Source organism: Aptenodytes patagonicus, chromosome 1, assembly GCF_965638725.1.
Source record: "Aptenodytes patagonicus chromosome 1, bAptPat1.pri.cur, whole genome shotgun sequence".
Classification (NCBI taxonomy): Eukaryota; Metazoa; Chordata; class Aves; order Sphenisciformes; family Spheniscidae; genus Aptenodytes; species Aptenodytes patagonicus.
This window is the reverse complement of record NC_134949.1, coordinates 52,453,796-52,476,750: the sequence shown is the minus strand read 5'-3', so window position 1 is coordinate 52,476,750 and position 22,955 is coordinate 52,453,796. Positions and strand designations below refer to the sequence as shown.

Here is a 22,955-nt window from a genome sequence, read left to right as displayed (position 1 = left end):
AATGACTAGTTACTACTCTGGTAAGAGGAATGAATGTTTGTAAAAATTGACACATTGCAATACTGTCTCAGAACATCCAAATGCCTTTATAGTTGTAGTCATTTCATATCATCTTCAGTACAGCTGAGAAACTCCCATTCCATCTGCTATGTGTGATTCCTTGAGTATGGAAGGAAAACAGTGTGTTGCAACATATTTTCAAGACAATGCTCTTGAATTGAAAACATGAGCACAGAAATACTTACTGGTAATAAATCAACACAATTTCTCTGTAGATAATGGAGGAAAGTATCAATATAAAAATATCGGGGGGTAGGGGGAAGAAATCCCCAGAAGTGATAGAACTCATTCTAGAGCTACAGATTACTGCAAATAACTGGCAGTTGTCACAGCTAAATACTGAACCTTGTACTGTCCCTTACACCATACTGACAGTGTTTTTATTATAGTCTGTATGTACCCTCTGTGCTGTGGCATACATCAGTTTTTGTTATTACTATTCAGTATGGTTTCTCCATCCCACATACGCTGCACAACATAGTGTTCTTTCTTCCCTTCTGTTTTAATTTGCTTCTTCCCACAAAACCTGGAGGCTCTATTCATGTGTGGAAGTGCTTATAATGTGAAATGAGCATGAAAATTCGGTGCCTGAAAGCATGCTGCAGAGACCTGTAGTCTGGGGGGGGTTGTTCACTCATAAGTGTTTTCCTTCACTAGCAGAACGCAGATTTGGCAGGAGAACATGGTGCTTAGATGCAGAAGTGGACTCTGTAAATACACCAAATTTCTGCTAGCGTAGGCTCACTGATGGATATGTAGAGATTTGTTCTCAAATGGCATTCAGATGGACTTGTTAAGCACAGAAAAGTCAACTAGGCATAACTAGCCGACACTGTTATTTCTGAAAGTAAGGCAAAAAGGAGCAGATTCTTTGTTTCCTGATTCAGTTGTCAGTGTGGCCTCACAGACGTTTGCATCGGGAGTTACAGGGTAGTTGTGTGTGGTGATGCAAGGATGCAGGCCTGGGATACTTGTATCTTGGCTACGATGCTGACTCATGTTGATTTAAATTGTACCTGAAACAGTGTTCTGAAGGATTTGGTGTAGTGCGATGCCTTCTGGAGTTACGCTTTTTAAAAGGAAGATTAGTAACTGGTGGTGTGTCATGCATATATGATAGGAGGTACAGGACTACCATGCTTATGTTCCAATACGTGTTCTGATGAACAAAAGTACTGTCTTGAGAATTATCTTTTAAACAGTATGAAATATATAAATCTCAAGGGCAGATTTTCGGCTTTGAATATTTTTCATTTGATTGTGATCTTCTTTGTCTTGGTACCTAGGCTGAAGGCAAAAACTTACTGTATGTGAAGTCCACTTTGAAAGGCTTTTTGTAGTGTTTTTGAGATGTCGATCTCATTTTTTGCCTTGTGTATTATCTCTTGTTTCTGTAGTTTAAACAGATTCCTTGGAAAAATTTCTGTCCTTTCCATCCCAAATTACAAAAAAAAGTTTACAGGACATTACAGTGCCATTTTAATCATTGAGGTACTTAATTTCTGGGAGAAACTGAGTTTCTTCAGGTTTCTGTTGGTACATTTCTTCAAACGTGCTACCAATATTTTTTGCCTTGTGTCTTCCAAGTGAAGAACATTTGCTCTGGACATGAGTGCTGTACTCAAATGGATTAATTTTGATCAATGGGGGGAATCCCTTGAGATTCTGCTAAGTTTTTAATATTGTAATAGTCAATAGTTTGAAGGATTCATCTTATTATTTAATGAATAAATACAGTTTTAAGTGGTTTTGAGTGGTTGCTCTATTTTTAGAGTGACTTAATGTTTTCCTAGCTATCACATAATGGAGTCCCAGGAAACAATCCCATAAAATAATGTATAGGTATACAGTATTTTATACAGTGTTCCTCATGTAGCTCCCTGAGAGTACAGATATAGCAAATGTATAGCTGCTTCGGGTTATTTAAATATTTCTTCTATGGGAGCCAGCACCTGCAATCAACTAATTTTACTGAGTGGGTCTGACAGCCTTACAGCAGTGTAATTAAATATTGTACAATGCAGCATACCAGCTCTTAAGATGTCAGAAATTCACCTGTTTTCATTCTAGGACTTCTGGAGAAATAAAGGGCTTCTTGACAACAGCTTCTTCAGGAAAGCACTTTGTTGAAAATATTTTGTATTGCAAGTCCAAAAAAAAAATAAAATCAGTCTTCATTGCCAATAGACATGTAAAAATTTAGTAATCTAATAGAGCATACATTCAGATTAGTTAAATGAATGTGTAGTAGATGATGCCAAAATATGATTAAGCTATACAACAGTAGCATTTGAGACAGTAGATATAAATAATTTTAAAAGGTTATCATGATGGATTGCAAGCTTCATGAATGCAGGGCTGTTTAGAGAGTGAATATTTAGTTTCACGTATGTAGGGTTTTGACACTTCCCCATTCTCTATCAAAACGGAAAAGAAAAAAAAAACAACCAACCTTGGAAGTTTTCTGGAGCAAGGGTGAGGTCAAGGTGGGTGGAAAAGAAACTGCGTAGAGAGTCCTGTCCTATAAAAACCAGTAGCTGATTCTCAGGGTGTTTAGTGAGATTTTCTTACAGTTCAGCTGGTCCGAAGTCAAGCTGCAGCTAGAAGTGGTGAGTGAGGTTCTGCCTCCACCCTTCTGTCAGCAACCGCACTCTGCGTGCCCTGTGATGATCTGGTTCAAAAACCTAAATCAAAATTACACTTCTTTTTTGCTGGGGGAGGACCTTGAGCCACCTTTTTGGTAGCAGCACTGAATTGTGGCAGGCTTGCTGTCGCACGAAAGTTCATCCTTACTTAGAATATGGAGCATGCCTGGGTTCAATCCCCATTATATACCAAAATCAGAGATCATAAATGCTAGGTCTCCAATATCTGTCTTATTTTGATTAGGAAAAAACTCCTCTTGTGTACTGTATTTGTGTGAAATTAAAATATATATTTATGTATTTATATGGTTTCCATGTCCAGAATGGATAGTGGTTACTGAATGATACATTTTCTTGCAGGCTTATTCAGCTCTATCAGAGATGCTTGATTTAAGGGAAAATGTCACAATGTATGACAGGTGATTTTGATTCTTTATTAAACCTAGCTGAAGCAAATACATTCCAAAATTTAGGCAGTGAAATCTGAAAGCCAGCTTGGTCTTTTTGTCACATAATAGAGATACTCATGGGACATAAAAAAAGAAGAAGAGGTAGTTGAATATGTGGTATTAGATATTCACAAAATGTGTTTTAAAATGCATTTACATTCCTAATGAAAACACTTTCTTTCTTTAATCCACCAGCTGACTGATGTGTGACAGTATGTCAGTTGCTGAGGCCTTGTATAGAAATGCCAGACAATTCTGCAGGCTCTCTGGAGCTCAGACTAAGTAAATCCAGTTAAGTAAATCCACCACAGGAAAGAAAGCGGTAGTGTGGCTCTTTGTTAAGACAGCTGGACAAGGAAAAGAAACATTGGGGATTTATTGAAAAATTGCTTAACTTGGGAGTAATTTCAGGTCAGGGTTTGTGGTTAATTTAAACTGCAGTTAAAGGAAAAAGAGGAGACATCTTTATAATCTCATAAAATAGTTGGTTTTAACTACTTCCTCGGACAAGCTTCTTAGTTATATACACTATTGTTCTACTCGACTCTGGCAGTTCTCATAATTATGAAATAAAAAAATCAGTTCCACTTATGTTCAAGCATAAATTTCTGTCACTTCACAATTGAAGGATTTCGGCGGCTCATTTGAGTTATTTTCTGTTCTTGTATGTTTGTTAGCATTGGTGCTGGCATTATTTCAAACTTAGCAAAGCAGTGGTACCTTACTGGGTACTGTATTTTCTTAAAATATATGTGTGTATTCTAAAACAGATCAGCAACATGGTCTAGCATCTCTTACAACATTAGTAAGCCAGACTGGTTGTATTTTAAACAGTATTTTCTTTGAATGGTGCTGATGAAGTTATTTTGCATTATGCCAATAATAACGGAAGTTTGAATGATAAGATGCAAGAAATACATGAAGATGATCCAAATGAAGTAAACCAGCAGCTCAGCATTTGCCAAACGTGAAAATCAAGTAAGACAACAGTGCAGTCACCATGCATTGACCAATTTTAAACCTTGCTGAAGAGGCACATTTAGCAACACGGATGTGGCATTAAAAAAAAAGTGTGTGTGTTTGTGTGTATGTGTATGTATATATATATATATATAAAAAATTAAAAAAAAAATAGCAGGACACATTCGTATTTCAAGAAGTGTTCAGGAGCATTGAAAAGAAACCCATGCGTTCATCCTGTACGCCAGTATAATATTTCTTAATATTCTCACTCAGAATGTTTCCATTAACTTTTTTCACATTTAAAGACTAGATTTGCATGATAGCTTAGTAGGTTTCATAAGAAATTTAAGAATTGAGCTGACATTCCTTCAAAGATGAGTGACAGATGAAGTGTTTTGTAGCCAAAATAAGAAAATAATAGAACAACTGACCAAATGCAATGAAAAAAAAAACCCACTGAGAAGTCTGTCTTTCAGCTCGCTTTCCATATTTACCAATTTTATCAGTTTGGAATTACAGATTATAGAGCAGAGTGAGGAAAGAGAGCTGGAGATAAATAATTAATAAGGCCCTTGCTGGAATGGTTGTGCCAGCAGGAGCCAAGACAAGCAAACTGCCCAGGTGCTGCAGAAGTCTTGCGCCGTAAGGATGGCTGGAGATCTGCCTGGCTGTTCTCCAGTCTCTGAGGATGACAATTAAGGGCAAGTCTAAGATTAGAGCCCAAAATATAACAGCATTTCCCCAGTGTACTCTACCGGTTTCTAGTTCAGAGACTTCCTGAACTAGGCAAGTCTCTGTGCAGTTAGTAACCCTGAGCAGATTTCTTGTTCAGTCTCCCCTTGAGTCTTGTAAGCTTCTGATAGTCGTAACATCCTGTGGTGGAGAGTTTCCACAGACTGCACGGTGTGAAGAACCGCTTCTGTGCACCATATGCAACCTGCCACAGCTGGCTTTTTCAGTGACCCTCACTCTTGTGCTGGAGGAGCTGGTGGATGCAGCTGATTCCTAGGTGCCCTCTTCAGCCCTCCTACAAGTCTGTGGGTTGTATCATATCTTCTGCAGTTTTAGTCTGTTTGAGAGAGGAAGACCAGAACTGTGCGTGATAGTCGAAATGCAGTAGATCCATACACTTGCACAGTGGCATAATGATTTTCTGGTGTTTTTCTACTCCCCTCTTAATTTCTATCATTCATTTTGGCTGTGGCTGAATATTAAGCCAATACACCATGAAAATACTTACTGTGCTACCGGAAGCACCTCCATCATGTCAGCTAAGCCTTTGAGTGGTTACTGAGTACCAAGTACAGTGACACTAACATAAGGAATGTTAGTGAGTTTTATATAGGGAAACATTTTTTTAAAGACAAACCAAACCTATAATCATAGAGAGAAAATTATAAGAAGCAGTTTATAGATGTATATGGTAAAGGCATTTAACTTTTACAGTTTTGACTCATCTTACTCAAGACCAGGTAGTTGCACTAAATCCACACCTTAAAAACTGCAGCATTACCCTTTAAATGTAGTGATTCAACGTATTAATAGTCCTGCAAAAAAATGAATTTTTTACATGAATGAAATTAAATTGTAACTTTGGAAGAAGTACTTAGGAATCTTTGGACTGAAGGAATTAAATACTTTTTTCAAAAGCACTTTCTTTAAATCTTGTATCTCATAAATGCACAAAAATAAACAGTCTTGTAAATTAATTTCCAGCAAGAGTTTGCTTGATCATTTTCAATATTTATTCCAGCTGTTAGCTGTTATTGTCACGGTCGCAGGGAGGAGGCAGCACAATGCAGAATTCATGTGAACATTTCTTTAAAAGTTTCTTGCATACAACTATGCAAACTTACATGTATATACAAAAATACTTTTCGAGACCATAAGTCTGTATGTTACACCATTGTAAAAAGAGAATGCCATATGATCCTTCCTTTTTGTAAATTAATGTGTACTATGATTTTAAAAAACACTCGTAATCAAGTACTATTAATACTTCTCTTAGTCACAAGTGTACTGGTAATCTGAGAGTTTTTGTAACCTTTGTTTCATTGTCTGTCGGTAGTTATGCCTGTCCTACTACATGACCTAAATTATTGTTGCTAAATTTTATAATGGGCTCCATAATTTAGAACAGTACTTGGGACAGTGCAGGAAGGTAATAGTTGCCTATGATGGCAAAAGTTATTTCTGTATAATTGGACCTTCTTATATTAACCATTTGTCTTTCATTTTTATATACGTTTGCTGTTTGCTTACTGATTTTATCTGTGTTTATCCTTAAAATTGAGCTGAAATTTTATATGCTAAGATATTTTAGGAATTTTGTTTTAAACTGTAAAATATGTGCAAATAGACCAGTGCCATGGGGAAAACAAATTTTTTAAATAATCATTTCTGTTCATCACACTGTCACATTAGTAATGAACATAAAACTCAATGTCTTCTTAGTCATTCAGTGTATTTATAAACTTTGGCCTTTTTTACGTGCTACACAGTTCATGGAGATAGATTGATTTTAGCATGAGTAGACAAAAGCCATAACATACAAGGGAAATTATCAACTCTGCTCTGTGAATGCAGCTATAGTCCACGTGTGCGTACGCTCCAGTGTTGTTAATGCTACTGGAATCCTCAGCAACTGCGAACGTACAGAGGTGGGTATGGGTGGCCAGGATGGCTGAGGCAATGTGCTGTCACACTTACAAGCAGAGTTTTGCTTCCAGCCGTACGGCCCTGCCCCTTTCCTGTGCTGCCTTTGGTGCTTCTCCAGTCTTTGTTGAGATGTATCCTGGCATCTTCAGTTTCTCATTAGGATGAGAAAAGTAATGTTTGCTTTGATGCACAGTTTGCATTTTTGTGTGTGAGACAATAATCTTGCCATGGAAGATAGATTTTCAGTTACCAAGTATCAGTCTGTCTCAGCACTTTGCTCAGGGTTACCCTCCGAAGTGTAAGGCTATTGACAGTAGTGGCAGAGCTAAGAAATATTTGAGTGATTTTTAGCAGTACATTTCGATAATAACAAAAAAAAAAATCCGAGAACTTTCTTCCTAGGTTTATTATTAGGGCTTTAAAACAAAACAAAACAAAAACCTGGGAGACTTTTGCTTTGCTTGATGTAGTAGATCTTGGTCAAAGGGAGGAGAGTTTTATTTCCAAGAGTTTCCCAGAAAAAATATCTCTTGATTTGGCTCTCTTTTTTCATAAAAATTTAGTTTTAGAAACAATTAAAATTAAGTAGAATTACATGCTTAATACGTATTATTTATTGCTTATATAAGGAATACAAATGAAGTAGTAACTTTAAAATTACGCAAACTAGCCACTAAATCCCACTAAGCATTATAGTTATAACTGGTGATGACTGTCTCAACAGAACAAACTATGTACTCATCAGGTATTTGGATTTTCAGTGTCACCATTCATTGGTTCAGCACTGTGCATAAACTCAGTGCGAGGTTTTTAGTCTAGAAACTAGATCAAATTCAAACCAAAGATTAGTAAGAAAATTGGAAAGCAGAAAGCAAATTTTAATATACAAAAAGTAAAAGCAGTAGTTGTGCTGTATGTGAACCTATGTTTCCTGTCACGTGGAAGTGGTAATAGATTCTATTCAAAAATTGATGAGGAATTTGCTGCCTGCTACCCTAGGAGAAATCTGTTGAAGGCACACAACAAGGAAGCTGATGCCACTCTTAAATTAGAAGGGATGATGCAATGTATTAGAAACAGAAATAAGGATTAGCGGCAGAGGTGTGCAGAGTTTTGAAGGTGAAGACATTGATCTACTTCATCAACAAACACATGGACGTGTGGTCTATTTTTCCTCACGTTCACCCACTTTGAAGCTGTGTTTATGAAGGACGCTAATTGAAAGATGCGGGCAGGTTCATAACAGTGCTGGTGTGTCCTTTCACATTCTGTTTTCTGTCTGAAGCTTTTTTTTTTTGGCTTGTATTTTTTTCCTGCAGCAGCTGAGTTAAAGTGATTTTTTTGGTCTTACTGTATTATTCCTGTTTATATGCAAAAATTCCTTGCATAATTATTTTTTAAAGTCACTGGCCTGTCCTTGGGTATTTCTATCTGTGTACTTCTGTTTCTTTGCTTCAGACCAATCATAATATATCCAAAAGGTTTTGGTATGTGTGGGAAGGGAGAGGGTTCTCTTCAGGATCCTGTTTTCCTTAGGTTATTAGGTATTTGTTGCTGTTGTTTTCCTTCACCATTGAAATTCTGCTTTCCATAAAATAGGTTCTCCTAGCAATATTATTCTTATCTTATTTTGGAAGGGAAAGCAAGATTTTGGGGGCCCTGCATGTGAGAATATAAGTCAGGGTGATGAAATAGCATCCCAGACTGCTCCCTGTCCCAGTAGGCGTGAGTGAAGCTCTGAGCAGATCCCGGCTGCGTTACACCCTGGGACCAGTGGCTCCAGAAACGCTTTGGGAGGTGCCACTCTCCATCCAGCAGCACTCGCGCTGCGGTTGCTCAATGCGTGGCTGCTGCCTTTTCTGTCTTCCGAATAATACCAAACGACACATATCTGTAATGGGAATAAGAATCAAAGGATGGAAAACTAAAATTACTTGAATCTAAAGTGTTCTTTGGGCACGTGTTCTGGTCTTTTTCCTAGTATGGGGAGAGTGCTTGTATGTAGCTGCCGGGTGACTCTCACCTCTGGGTATGTTTTCTGTAGTGACAGTATTTCTTCTTTAATTTCTTGTATGGATGACTTAACCAGTGGTTCTGATAAGTCCAGTTTTGTGACAAGCAATGCAAGCTGACTTCTGTTCTGCTTCTTGTTGGGGTAAAAAAGCCTCTGTGCGTTTAGAGTTAGACCGCTTCCAGTACCACGGCAATCCTTGAGTGCTAGTCCGTGTGTGCAGAGTCAGGTTGCTGAGAGAACACACATGCTTAATTTCTATGCACATTTGCATATCAGATTTTAAAATTTCTAATGTTTGATCTTTTTTAGAAAGTGCTTATCAATAATAGTAAGTAAAAAAATTATAATCCTGGTTTTGAGTCTAAGTACAATGAACTGTTTGAGACACAGTCCAGTAGAAAGCCAAAATAACTCATTGAATACTTAATTATTCTGATATCCTTTAAGTTAATAACCTTAATTATGGCATGACAGCTCTGGTGGGTATAGACAGGTACATTTCCTTCTAAAGACTTCCAGTAGTGAGGCCTCACTATTAATGACCCTTAAGAATTTTGGGAGGGATTTGCTCATCATGTGAGTTGATCTAACAGCTGGTCTGTTTAAATTACAGTAGAGATGAAACATTGTGCAATAAGACAGATTGTTAATTCAGAAGAAAAAAAATATACTGATATTAAAAGCTACTTTCTGGTTTTGTTCACGTTTTTAGACTGAATATTCAGGTCATTTACTGATCCAGCAGCAGAGTGACAGAATTTAATAAAGTGAAATTTGGGTAATATTTAATGCCATGTTTTGTATTAATTTGTTAATAGAGAAATGGCAATAGTATGATGGTCTGCTGTTAGTATGAAAGAGACTCTTACCAGAGTGGTGATTTCCTGTCTAGTAACTGTTTTTTTCTTTTTTCTTTTTTTTTTTTCTTCTGGCATGTTCCCGACACTCCTACTTGCTTGTGGGAATGAATATTTTGATCCTTGTGAATTGTAGAGCCTATTGTGAAGAATGGCAGGCCTCCAACGTCTCACAGCATGCACTCATTTCTCCACCAATACACAGGATCTTTCAAGAAGCCCCCTTTACGGAGACCACATAGCGTCATAGGGGGCAGCCTCGGCTCTTTCATGGCAATGCCCAGAAATGGGAGCAGATTAGGTAATTTACTACATTGTTTGTTTAAGTTCATTTTTCTGTGAAGAATAATGTCTGTATTGATTCTTAGCAAGAGATACGGTTATTCTAATGCTTTAATAAATCTTTGGGAATGTAGTAGTCTTTTTCTAGGGTTGTTAGAGAAACTTGTTTTTAAGGTACTGAATGTCTCTTAAGATTTTCAGGAAGAAAGCAATTACAAGACATACTGAAGTCACCCATGAATTTTTGACAAGTTGCAAAGTTACAAAATACTCTTTCTTAATACTTTGCAAGAAACCTCTGGGTCCATCTCAGTTAAGCATTGGTGAGAACTACAATAAATTGAGTGTGATAAAAATAGATAAAAATAGAGGATCATCCCATATGTGGAATTTAAAAAGAACTGGTGTATTACTTAGACTTTTCATTATTATAAGAAAAAAATTGCTTTTTTCAGTGATAAATTGAGGCCACTTGACTGTAATTGTCTTTTTTGTTGCGGTTACAAGCTATATCTGTGGTTCTGTGGGGCAAATAAGTTACGAAATTTTTTTTTCTTCTCCTTCAAGTAATTTGTCATGTTGCTGCCTCCAGTCACCATTAATGTTTTACCCTGCTTTTATGTTATTTTAAATTATGCTTAATTAATTGATACTAGAAAATGAGAGCAAGTCACTGTTTAATTAGAATTTTATGAATTTTTCAATCTTCTGCCCTCCTTTAGAAGTGTGTGGTAAACTGATCTCCTTCAAGATTAAGTTATGAGTCTTCAAGATAGTAGTCAAACCATTTCTATCCCCCTCTGCTGTAATATCACTCATCATGTTCAAAACCTTGCCTTTTTACCATTTGTGCTACCATTCAAACTGAAAAAAGAATTCTGTCCTCTTGAATGGCCTTTAGCAGCTGTTATCACAGAAGAAAACAGGTTTTAGTGTGCACATTTTGACTACTATATCAATTCCTGATTTCACTCAAGTCCTATACACTTTATTCTTTTTCTTTTTTGCCTAGCCAAGCTTTGCTTAAGTTACCAAGAATCTAACAGGAAGACAAAGTTTAAAATAAAAATACTGGTGTACTTAAAGAAATCTCTGGTTAGGAATATTTAGTCTTTTATGGATTATTTGTCAAATCAGATGTATATAAACTGTGTACAGGAACAGCAGAGATGTATACTTCTGTACTCTTGTTCTTGTGTGTTGCCTTTAAAAATATTCTATAGCATTTTTAAATGTAAATTTACCAATAACTTATTCCTCTTCAAAATTTCACTATGAACTTCAAATCAGCTTTGCAAAAGGAAAATTCATAAACAGCTTTTGTTTTTTAAATGTTTCCAGTTTTCTGAAAGCTTTATTTTTCACCTGAGAAAAACACTAATATATAAGTATTGCAGAAGAATGCCATTAGTTTTATTTTTCTCAGGTGATCAAATTTTATAGGTGATGAAGTGTTTAAATAGCACTCACAATTTTAATATGTTAGTCTGTAGGAAGTGTTACAATAACATATTTTAAATAACCACAGATTCCTGTAGAATTTGTAATTTCGTTGAAGTAGTATGGAATAGATTTACTGAGTGTACGCACATACATGTTAAAAACACCTCTTTTTGCTTTGGATGCAATGATGCCATTAATGATGCCTTTTTTTTTTTTATTCATTCGATGAAAATTTAAACTACTGATACATGTTATCTGGTGGTAGATAACACAAGTACAAGCATAATTACTAATGCTCTTTCTGCTCCTTCTTCATATCTTTCCTCCTTTTGTTCCTGCCGTATGAGAATGGTTATTACTCAGCAGGATAATGAGGTTTTCTCTGTTGGGATAATGACATCAGAAATGAAATGGTCAAATATTCCACACTACGTGAGACTTTTTTTCTTTGCTTCCTTCATTCATCCTCTTCTCTTTCCACTTTTTCTTCTATTCCAATGGTGGAAAAATGCTGTCAGAGAGATATCCTCGAAATATCACAAAATAATGGCAGTTAGAGGATGGTTATATGGTTAAAAAAAGATTAAAACAAGACCTGCCACAGGTGCATCTTCATGCTGCTTGCTTTTGAATGAGATTATCAATATAAAAATTGGTTGAGAAGCCCAGGAGGGTTTGTTTGTTTTCTGAGTACTGAACATGGGTTCCTGCTGTTGTGGTAATTTGTAAAATCCCAAAATATTTTTAAAAGAATTTCTACTTGGAAACGTCTCTGTCAGCTTTAGGTTTTGTAAAATGTTTTGTAAAGACAAAAATTCTGAACTGATCTCTAAAAAGTGTGCCTTTGTTTAAAATTTTGTAGTAATTTTTAATTTAGTATTCAGTTATCGTGATGATTTTAAATAATGTAGATGACTCTCAGGCCAAACTGTGAATCAGCCATGCCACTGATGCAGATGAAGGTCTAGCTGAGGTTTTTTTAGTTCGCGTATAGCTATACAACTTCTAAAGTCTTGCACCTCCAGAAACATTTAACTACTGCAGTCTACGATGGAGCCAGAGCTAATAAACCCTTTTTGGACCTGACCTGGCTGAATGCAGAGCCAACTTAGTTGTCCTTGTTCCATATTTATATTACTGGAAACACTGGAGAGGCACTTGGAATATGCAAAGCCAGCACGGAGCTGAAGCTAACCCTCCTGGTGAACCGCAGTAGCAGCCAGGGTAGAGTTGATCCCTGCTTTTGGCAGTTGTGTTGATATAGTTACGGAGAGGCTTTGTGTCTTTGTCATCAGTGTTGGAATTGAAAGGAATAATGTTTCCATACAGTTTTCATAGATCGGTAATGTTAACAGCAAAGGCAATTTCTCACTATTGCCTTCCTCAATTTGAATCGTTATTAGTGAAACTAATCATAAAATTTAGCCACTTCATAGAAAAGTGAGCTTTGGAAAAGTGCACCTTGGAAGGAATCCAATATGCAAGTCACGCAATTACTTTTGTAATGATTTGAAATAAGATGGAAAGATCATGCAGTCTGACTCACTACTGACTAATTAGTGGATATTATTTTAGCTCACTTGGAGGAGTTCTCATTTGCTGCACTTGTAGGTGCCCTGTATGAATTTCCTCTGTGGTGCATTCCCCACAGCTGAAATGAGGACAGCCTATTCTTTTAAATGTACTTCCATAGTTTTCCTGTTTATATTGTAGTCATCTACAGCTTTTCACTACATGGCCATACTGGATATTTAATTAGATATGTAGAGTACATTAAAATAAACATCTGTGAAAGAGAGTGGCTTGGGTATTCAGTGAAAGCAATTCAATAAATTATTGAACCATTAAAACCTCTGAAGACCATGCAAGCTGGCTTTGGTGCAGGTGAACTTGCCTATAGAAAAGCTTAGTGAAATTAAGGAAGTATTTGCATGATTTTCATCATTGCTTAATCAAGTATTATCATCATGCATCTGTGTAAAATGATTAAAATGACTAGGTTAATGCCTTATTCCTGGGTTTATGCTATTAAAATAATGAACATAAGACTCTAGTAATGCCTTTTTAATTGAATAAAATAAAAGGACACATTTATATTATATGATAACACAGCCAAGATGTTTTTAAAAAGCTTAAAAGTATCCCAGTTTAGAATATAATTAAGACATCTGCAAACCCTTATAGATAGGAGCTGTTGGGTATTTAGCCCATCAGAAATTCAGGCATGTGCTTAATGATAGATTTTTGGACGCTACAGCCAGTATCCTGCTTAAAACCTTTTGGTTATGGGTATGTAGCTTATCCAGACTTACCAGAACTAATCACATCACAGCAGTATTCAAAATAGACTAATCGTCATCTTAAGTCTGAAATACTAAATTTTTAGACTTGAGTGGTACAGACCCACTTTGTCTTCTCATTCCAGATTTATAAAGAGCAGGATCTCCTTGCAGCTACATTATCTGCCCCAGATGTATGGGTTTGTGTTACTAGTTTTTGAAATATTCCTTAGCTATGTATTACTGCATAGGTGGTCTTTTTAGTAGAAGAATTATATTTGTCAACTAGGATGCTCTTTGTAGTTCTGAGTGTTGCATTTCAAAGTGTCATTTTTTTGCAGTCACTTCATAATATGTACGCTTTTGTGAATTGAACGTTGTATATTTTAAGATAAAAAGTATGACTGTATCAATCACATGATTACTTTAATAAGTGTCAATCGTTTTTAAAAAGAAATTATGTAATTGCTCCACGGCTTAGAATACAATACTTCTTTAATTTCATCAGTCGTATTTTGTGAGGTTGCCCAGATAACTGTCTCTTGTCTAGCTTCTCTGAAGAAAATAGACTTTGGGGCCCAATCAATGGGCTTGTACTAACATGAAGATAAATAGATTGGGGAACAAGTGTCAGTAGCTGTTACACTTAATTTTACAAACAGAATCTTGAGAGCAGTAATTGCTGAAATGGATTACATGACCTCTCAGAAAAGTGTTTTAAAAGAGAATCTTTATTGAAGAACCGATACGGTGAATGTGCTGTTTACCAGGTTCAACAATGCTGGCATAACAGCTTTGCTGCAAATAGTGTTTTCAATAATGCTTTTATATTACTAAAAATAATTTCCTACAGTTTGTTAGAGATCTCTAAAAAAACAGCTATCAAGTCACTACAGAGAATAAGAAAGACTTCTTAGAGACTTGGCAAAAAGGAGTCGTATTTCGTCTGCTTAGCTTAAAGTTAAGGCTGATCTTTAGGGACCACTTTCTGAAAATCTTTTCCTCTGGTTCAAACTACCATGCCTTTAGAAGCACTGATGAGTGTTTACCTTGTTTGAAACCAGAAGATTGCTTCTTATTATGCAAGGAGTGCAGCTTATTTTTTTCTCGTTCAGTCCAAATCTGAGCATGACTTGCAGGGAAAATTCTGATGCAATGTGGATTTTTAATTGAAATCCAATTTAGATCCGCATTGCTGCCGGAAAATTCGCTTTGTGCATGAGATGCATGCTTAGTTTGTGTGTTTAGTTACAGTACTTTGAGTTAAAATATGTGCTGTCAGTGCCTTACGAGTTAATCTTTTTCTATCCATTCTGTTTTCTGTAAAAGGAAATTCTTTGTACTGAGGAAGAATTTGATCCTTTGAAGTCTGCATGATTCTATGTGAGCCAAACTAGACAAACATTTTAGAAGATGTGTTGATACCCAAACATTGGCCTAAAGGCTTTTTTTGTAGAAAATCCAGCTTTCTTGCTTGTTGATAGTGATAAAACTTGCATATTCTCTTTTGTTTTTTTATTGCTGTAATGCTGTGCAAATGCTAAATATTTTCAGGTCTGTTGGTGGTAAGGCTGAATTGAGTTCTGTGAGTTTTGCTAATACTAGCATTTTTTAGGGGTAGAGTTCTGAGATTTTCAGTTGTTCCTCAGGTTCTCTTTTACCCTGTACAAGATCATACTTAATACCGAGGATCAGGAGAGGGCAGGGAAATTGGTGTCTTTTGAAACACCTCCTTTGTATGTACAAGTATTTAATCTCTATAGTAATTTGGAGTTCAAGTATTTCAGAGGTGATGATGGAGCATTACTCATAGTGAATTGCTCGTATGACCAATTTCCTATTGTGTGTCCTTTTGCAAGTCATTTGGCTCTTTATGCTATTAATGACACCACCTTGATCTTCTCTTCATTCATTATGGGGTTTGTCTTCCGAAGTCTGGAAGATCCTGTGGTGCTTAAAAGTAAGGTATATACATAATATACATAAACTCCTTCGTGTGGATGAATCCACAGGATTGTGTCAAAAGTACCAATTTCAGTTGACATGAAGTTCCTGCAATGTCATGTAACTCGGGCAGTCTGTTACCTAAATTCCTCCATAAGGTCGCAAATTTCACTTAATTGTTCCTAAGTATCACTTCCTCTGCTGAATCCACTTGTGGATGTAGGCCTCTGTTTAGATACGTCCCCTTCCTCCACAGATGCACACCAGTGGTTTTTATATCTGAAGTTTCCATATTTGGCATTTCTGAAAATAATGCCTATACCTTTCAGGTTTTTTTAAGCTTTCTGAAGATACGTTTAGGTGGCTAACATCAGGTAGTCTGATTTGAAAATCTTAAGTATTCTCAGTAATGTTTTATATCCAAGAGCAGCAAAAAGAGAAGAGGTAGTGAGGGAGTTCGGGAACTGAAGCCGTGAGGGGAAGGTGGCTTATAGGAATTGAAATTGGAATTGGACTGTCTTTTTGTTTTGGAAAACTGAGTTCTGCTGCAAACCAAATAAGAAAAATAATGATAAAGTTTGAGTAGAAGTCTTATAAAGTAATCCTGCTCATCTTGTGATTCCTGAGCCATAAAAAGTATATCAAGACTACGATGACTGTGATGAGTCTTTGACCCTGCCATAAAACCCGGTGCACAGTAATGACACAGTTGTTTTCCATCTGTACAAGAGAGATGTTTGGAGTACTGATTAACTATTTTCAATTTTTTGGATTATTTTTAAGATATTGTTCATGAAAATCTAAAAATGGGGTCAGATGGTGAAAGCGACCAAGCTTCTGGAACATCATCTGATGAAGTTCAGTCTCCCACAGGTGTTTGTCTCAGAAACCGGATACACAGACGAATCTCAATGGAGGTAATTTACTTTTCATATAACGACCATTTAAATTGACAAGAGAGTTGGGGGTTGCTCTAATTGTTCGTTATAACTGGTTGTCTTCTCAATTAACTGTAGCCGTTCTGACATATATTTCGTGCAGAAAGCATTATTTTAATATTACTTAAATTTCTGTCTCCATTTGTCACACAGCAATCAGATGGTTATCTTGTATTGTTTGAGCTTTTAATTTTGAAAATTAAATATATTTTTAAACTTGGATTTTTGGGAAGAATTTGTTAAGTGTAGCATTAGAATATGTAGCATTAGAATATTTTTCCATCGCATTCTGTTCAATTCACCGAGTATATTCAAGCAGATACAGTGTTTAGACATTTGTTACTTCAAACTGGTTTCTAATCTTTGTAAAACTAATGCTACAGCAGTGATGGTCCTGACTGCTTCAGCCTTTCCCTCTCTTCCTGTTTTTTAATGAACGGAACTTTACAGGATGGTAAACAAAAGGAGGAAAAGTACCTTATGAATAACTGTGCACATAATTTCCTTTATTTATGAGTCTCACTATGAACACTAGCCACCCTTGTGCTTGCTTTGTTGTCATTTCCCTTGGCAAAGAAAAACAGAACACTTCCCTGTTTCTTGAGTGTATAAAAGTTACAATTATAATGAAGCTTTTGTTACAGAAGCATGTAAAATTTTGTAGTTGCTGCTTTGTAGCATGCGTACCGATGTGCGTAGTTTGTAAGATTTTAAATCTTCATTCAAAGCCTGATATCAAATACAGGATTGAGGAAACAGATCTGGATAAGTTACATTAGGGTGTACGTGCCAAAAATTTTTTATTTGTGAGGCATTCCATTATGCTTGGAATTCCAAGACTCCAAGCATGTAATGCTGGTATGATTCCAAGAACTTATGAATTAGCTGTATTAATTATTTATATCATTTCTAGCACCTAGGGAGTTTTGTCTTAAAATTCCTAAATTTGTATGTTAATCTCGGGTTTGATTTAAAGACTGTTAAAGTTGGAACATTTACTTGAGAGAACTAATGTGGGTCTACTGATTTATGCAGGATGCTTAAATTAAGAAAAAAAAAAAGTCATTGTGAAAACTTGCACATCAGAATGTGTGCTGGAGAAACTAAAAATCAAGGAAATTATTTAAAAGGATTATTTACTTTTTGTTCATTGTCTCTTTCCTCTGTATTTTGAAATGCGCATTTAGAACAGGAAAGAAATAAGGAAATTAATGATACATAATTAAAGTAACAAACTGAAATGGAAATGTGTCAAGTCTTCCAGAGAGGGCTAAGAACCATTAAAGGATTCTCTTTTAGACTAGAATTCAAGAAACTCTAAAAGAATTTACAAAAGAACTCAGGAATAGTTACTAAAGTTCAGGAAATTCCTGTGTAATTTTTCAGGAGGTGTCAAATAAAAGCATCTTTTCATTGGCCTCTCTAACTGTGAAACAATTCTAATATTACTCTTTAAGAGGCTTTGGGAAGCTTTTATTTCAGTTTTGTTTATCCAATGCTAATTTTCTCATTTTTCTCCAAATTCCAAGTGCTTGTTTCTGATTGTTGAAATTAACATTATTTCTTCATTGACTGGCTTAGTCAATGAGAGCACTAATTTTTTGGCAGCTATTCCTGTATATTCTGTGAGAATTATAACATTTCCCCCAAATCACTTCAGTATTGATATGGTGACTTCTCTCCAATAAGGTTTCAAGCTAATGTCTAGAACACTCTCACTTCTGAATTTTAAGAATGCTGTCATTGATAGATACTTTTGGTTAAGTATACTTCTTAGAAGTGCTTTGTAGCATAGTAGGTGGGGTTTTTACCTGTTTGTGCATTCCAGAGAAAAAAAACGTTTGTAGCTTTGGTTAAAATACCTTTCTAATCATAATCTTTTCAGTTGACTTTCTTGTTTCCTAAGTGAAAAGGCCTTAAGTGATTACAACGTCTGCCTGTCTTTCTGTCCTATTTTTCCCGTGGTCATTTTCTGTCAGTTTTGACAGATGGATAGAAATCTCAGATGCTAATTTTCTATTAACTTCTGTGAAAAAAGCTCTGCATTGGGAGAGATTGCTAATGCATCCACTGCTAGGGAAGATGCAGCCTTTATTAAACACCACAGTATCCACATATGAGTTGAGTCTAAAGACGTAAATCCATAGAAAACCAGGTTTTACTGGTTTTGCTGTTGACAGAATGGGATTTCTTTCTTCCTCAGCCTTTGAGGGAACCAAATAAAGGTTTCCTCTTGTACCAAATCCTGCCTGCATGCCTTGGGTGATTTGTGCCATGGAGCTGGCTGGTTCGATAGTAGTAATTTGATTATATAAAGAGAAAGAAACAATCTTTGTTGTGAAGTAAGTTTCTATTATTTCAGTTTTATTTTGCTGGTTTTTTGGGATCTGTCATCTCTAGACATCATTGGGTAGCCTGAGGCCATATTCCCTTTATAGTTATTTAGGATGAGTTGCAGCTGTATGCTATACATGCAGGTTGGAGTAAATTAGCATGTGTGTGCTAGTATGTTTTTGCTGTAGTCTGCTGACATCATTAGTCGCACTTGAAATCCATTGTAGAATGTATTTGGTTAAATATACAAAGTTGGATAAACTCAATAAACCAATATTCCTCATTCTTCTGCATTAAGATGAATGTGCCTATTGCACTGTATCCTTTTTTGTGTTTAGTTTGGCCAATATTCACTGCATTCGTAATATTTTTGTACATAATTTCTTGTTTATATATGTTTGTTTCTCTGGTGAATTGACAGAAGTCCTGATTTGTTTTAAAGGTAACTAATCAGGTAAAGCTGAAACCCTGGAACAGTCCTTTTTACTTGTAAGAACTTTGTGTGTATAACCAAATTTTTTATGCTCAGCTTGAACTTCCTCTAGAATTCTGAAAATTAGCAGCCCATCAAAAAACCCAACCAATCTTTTTAAGATGCTTGCTGAAAACATGCATACTGTAATCAAAGTGCTAATTACTAGTACCAAGTATTAGTATTCCTGGGATGTTTTGTACATTAGAATACAGCGTCCATCCCCCCTGCAGTGAATCATATAATAAAGCTGCTTTCTCTATAATCGTTAAATAATTCACAGCTACAAATAAAATTATAATGTTGTCAAAGAGCAAACAGATTCTCTTGTCCAGAGTATATGAAAAATTTTGTTGGGAAAGAAAACTTGATCTTTCTAAAATTTTCAGATAGAGATATACTGGAAGATAGAAAAGTGCAAAATAGACAATGGAGATGCAACTAGAAAATGTGTTTGTTGTAGCAGAATCTCCATAGCAATAGAGAGCTGAAATTTCATAACCTTAAGTTGGCCTGGTTTAGATAGGAAATCATCATACTGCATTGTAACCTAAATATGAAGCATTTTAGATACGAAGTGGTGATACTGCAGTGAGAAAGAATCCTGCTCCGCAGTGAAAACCTTCCATCCACAGTAGCAGCTATGGAGATGCCAGCTTTCAATCTGTCATCTCCCCCAAATGACATAAAATTTAGGCCAGCATGACTGTTACAGACAGGGAGAATGACAACACTGCAGTTATGGGACTAGATTTTTTTTTTTTAAATGATTGTTCATTGTTATCGTGTGCTTAGAAAACAAAGAGAACATACCAGAATCTCATTGTGTTGCCTAGATAAAGTTTATTTTGCCTGTAATCCACAGGCTACCAATGGTCCATAAAGCAGTTGCTTTTTTTTTTTTTTCTTTTCCTTCCCCTCATTCAGGAACCATGCTGACAGTAGGTGCGAACATCTATTGTGTGAGGAATTTGGCTTCCAACAGCTGTTAGGTTTTAATTAAAATGTCTACTAATCTAATGCTAATATTAATGATTACTTAGTAAATCAGTGAAACTGTTTATCAAAACAGATGTATGGAATCATTTTTTTTTCCAAGTGCCAGAAACAATACAGCCTAAGAATGAATACATGTGTGCCTGTATTTTAAGCGTAGGTGTTTTCATCATGTAATGAGAAACATTTCTCCAGATCATGGAGTTACAGCTTAAAGCATTTTCACTTTGATTTGCTGGAAAAGAAGACATGGGCAGTAATGCATTAATATAAATTCATGTTTCAAGCCGTAAGTGTTCACTGAGGGCCCTGTGCCCGTGCACTGGATAGCGAATGCTTCATTAAGAACTGTAGTGGATGAAAAATAGGGAGATACCATCTGTGCAAATTGAAACATCTGTTTCCCTTTCCCAGAAGTCCAAGGTCTGTAAGCTGTCTTCGCATGTGAACTGGCGGAGGGCCATAACCCACTGTTCACCAGCCTGTTTCCCAGATATTTTATCCTGAGAAACAGTTCTTACCCGTCCGACTGTCACATCAGTGACAGGAGCATGTTCCAGATTAGGCTGCTCCAACCACACTGCTATAGGGGTATAATTCTCCCCTGGGAGGATTAGCTGCAGGGTTAGTGCTTTTAGCTGGACAGAGAGAAATACAAAGGCTATGAATTGATTCTGTAGTCATGTGTGCGTTGTACTGGTCACCTTCCGAAAGAACGTAGATGAGGAATAAGTTTTTGGTGAGCTCCACCCTTTACCAGGGGCGTGACTGCTTCAGGGGTCTTGCTTGACACAGCTCCAGTAACTCAATCTGCTGTTGGTCCAGCTGGACAAACGTACCTTCTCCAGAGAAAAACCCACAAAATTAATTGATGTTTCAACGGACATAGTGCTAAGATTTTCTGTTTGTAGGCTTCAAATTAGAATGTGGTCTGTAGGTCCCCAGTCACATGTGCAAATAGGGCACTCTTGGCTCCATTAAATTGTTTAAATTCTTGAACAGCAGACTGGATGGCAGTACTGATTCCGGCTTTCAGTAAGAGGCAGTACAGTATTTTCTCCTGTCATTAGTTTTGGAGGCAGGAAGCACTGTATCAAAGACAGCCTGAACTTTCAGCCCTACATCTCTTGCCACTCAAGAGGCTCCCTTGGATCCCTAGCAGGCATTACTACACAGTGCCTTCTCTGAGCAAAGGTTCTTCCTTCGCCCGCCCTTCTATGCTTGGCAGCCGTATGTATAACTCTTTCTACCTTATTTACTGGATGTTGTCTAATTTCCTTCTCTGAACCTCCTGAGAATGCGTAGCTTTTCTTTTGATCATCTCTTCTGTGAATCTAAGCATGTGGTCATCTACCAGAAGATTCAGTACTAGACAGAAAAAAATTGAAGCTGAAAACAGTCAAGACTTTGATTTTCAGTGGTCGCTGTATTATCTCCATACAGTCATGCCTGGCAGCTGTCTCAACCTTTTGCAAGGTTACACTAGAAAATATGCTATTATTTTTGTAGACTCCTGTTTTCAAGTTCACATGAAGCTTGATGTTTTCAAAATCCCTCTTCTAAAAACACAAATGCATGTTCTAAATTGCTAGTATGGCTTGATGGAACTGATGGACCTCCTTTCGATCTATTTGATTAGCAGACTTTCATTTCTTCTACAAAAGAAAACTGACGCTGCAAGAAGAAAAATAATTTCAGCTTGGGTAACAGACAGACTTTAACCTGCCTTTTACTAGATATTCTAGGGGTAACTGTTATCAGTAATTGATGCTTTTTTGCCCTTCTAGGGCAAAGGTTAGGAACCTTTGTAATCCTGATGCTAAAGTTCTTGTATACCACTTGCTAATGCTACTTCCCTTAGAAAAAGTTACTGCACTAGGCAGTACCCTTTCTATAAGGATGGAATATCTGCTTTTTTGGGCTTGCTTTTTCATAACTTGGTTTTCCTTTTAAGTTCTATTTAAGAGTAGTCTGCTATCCTATTGGATGTGTTCAGCCATCTACAAAACACATCTCTAGTAATGACTAGAATGCAGCAGATGAGAAGTCAGTACTTGGATTCAGTTTCACGCCCTGCACTCCAGCCTCACTGTCCTGTCCAGGAAGGTCAGATTTCCAGTTTCCGTATTCAAGAGGTTGGTTTATTTTGAATTAGCCAGTTTCTTCATGGGGCTTCCCCTCTGGTAGTTGCAGCTTTGTGTTGTCGTGAATGTTTCGTGTAGTAATTAACATTACAGAGAGCTGTTCTAAGGGTCCAAGCTTGCATTTTTGCAGTGATATGTTCTGGTTTGTTTCTCACGGTATTTTTTCCAGTTCCCTTCCCCTCCACCTCATTCTTCTTGTAAGCTGATCAACTTACGTTACTTTTTCCTTTTGGGCAGTTCCTCTTACTACTCTGTTACAGAAACTGATGAAAACATACAGAAATCTATGTTTAAAAATCAGGAAGGTGTAGTAGTAAATGAGGCGGAGCTTGCTTTATTAGCATCTGTTACTGCCCAGCACCTACCACTGAGTCAAACCCCATCAAACCCCAGATTTCAGCAGGGTTTATGTTAAGAGGCTAATGCCACAGAGTGATATCTTATTAGGTGATAATTTAGCCAGACAAACAAAATCAG

General features: G+C 36.6%; 1 protein-coding gene across 6 annotated transcripts in view; it reads left to right on the top strand.

The window, feature by feature from the left end:
* Positions 1-22,955, top strand: part of CDK17 (cyclin dependent kinase 17) — a 97,885-nt gene that overhangs the window by 44,930 nt on the left and 30,000 nt on the right. For 5 of the 6 annotated variants that reach the window (XM_076335073.1, XM_076335035.1, XM_076335044.1 and 2 more), the window contains 2 exons: positions 9,783-9,947; positions 16,378-16,511. In XM_076335073.1, the coding sequence (XP_076191188.1) occupies positions 9,783-9,947; positions 16,378-16,511 (299 nt within the window). The remainder of the gene's footprint in view (positions 1-9,782; positions 9,948-16,377; positions 16,512-22,955) is intronic. The other variant, XM_076335083.1, reaches the window with a different exon arrangement.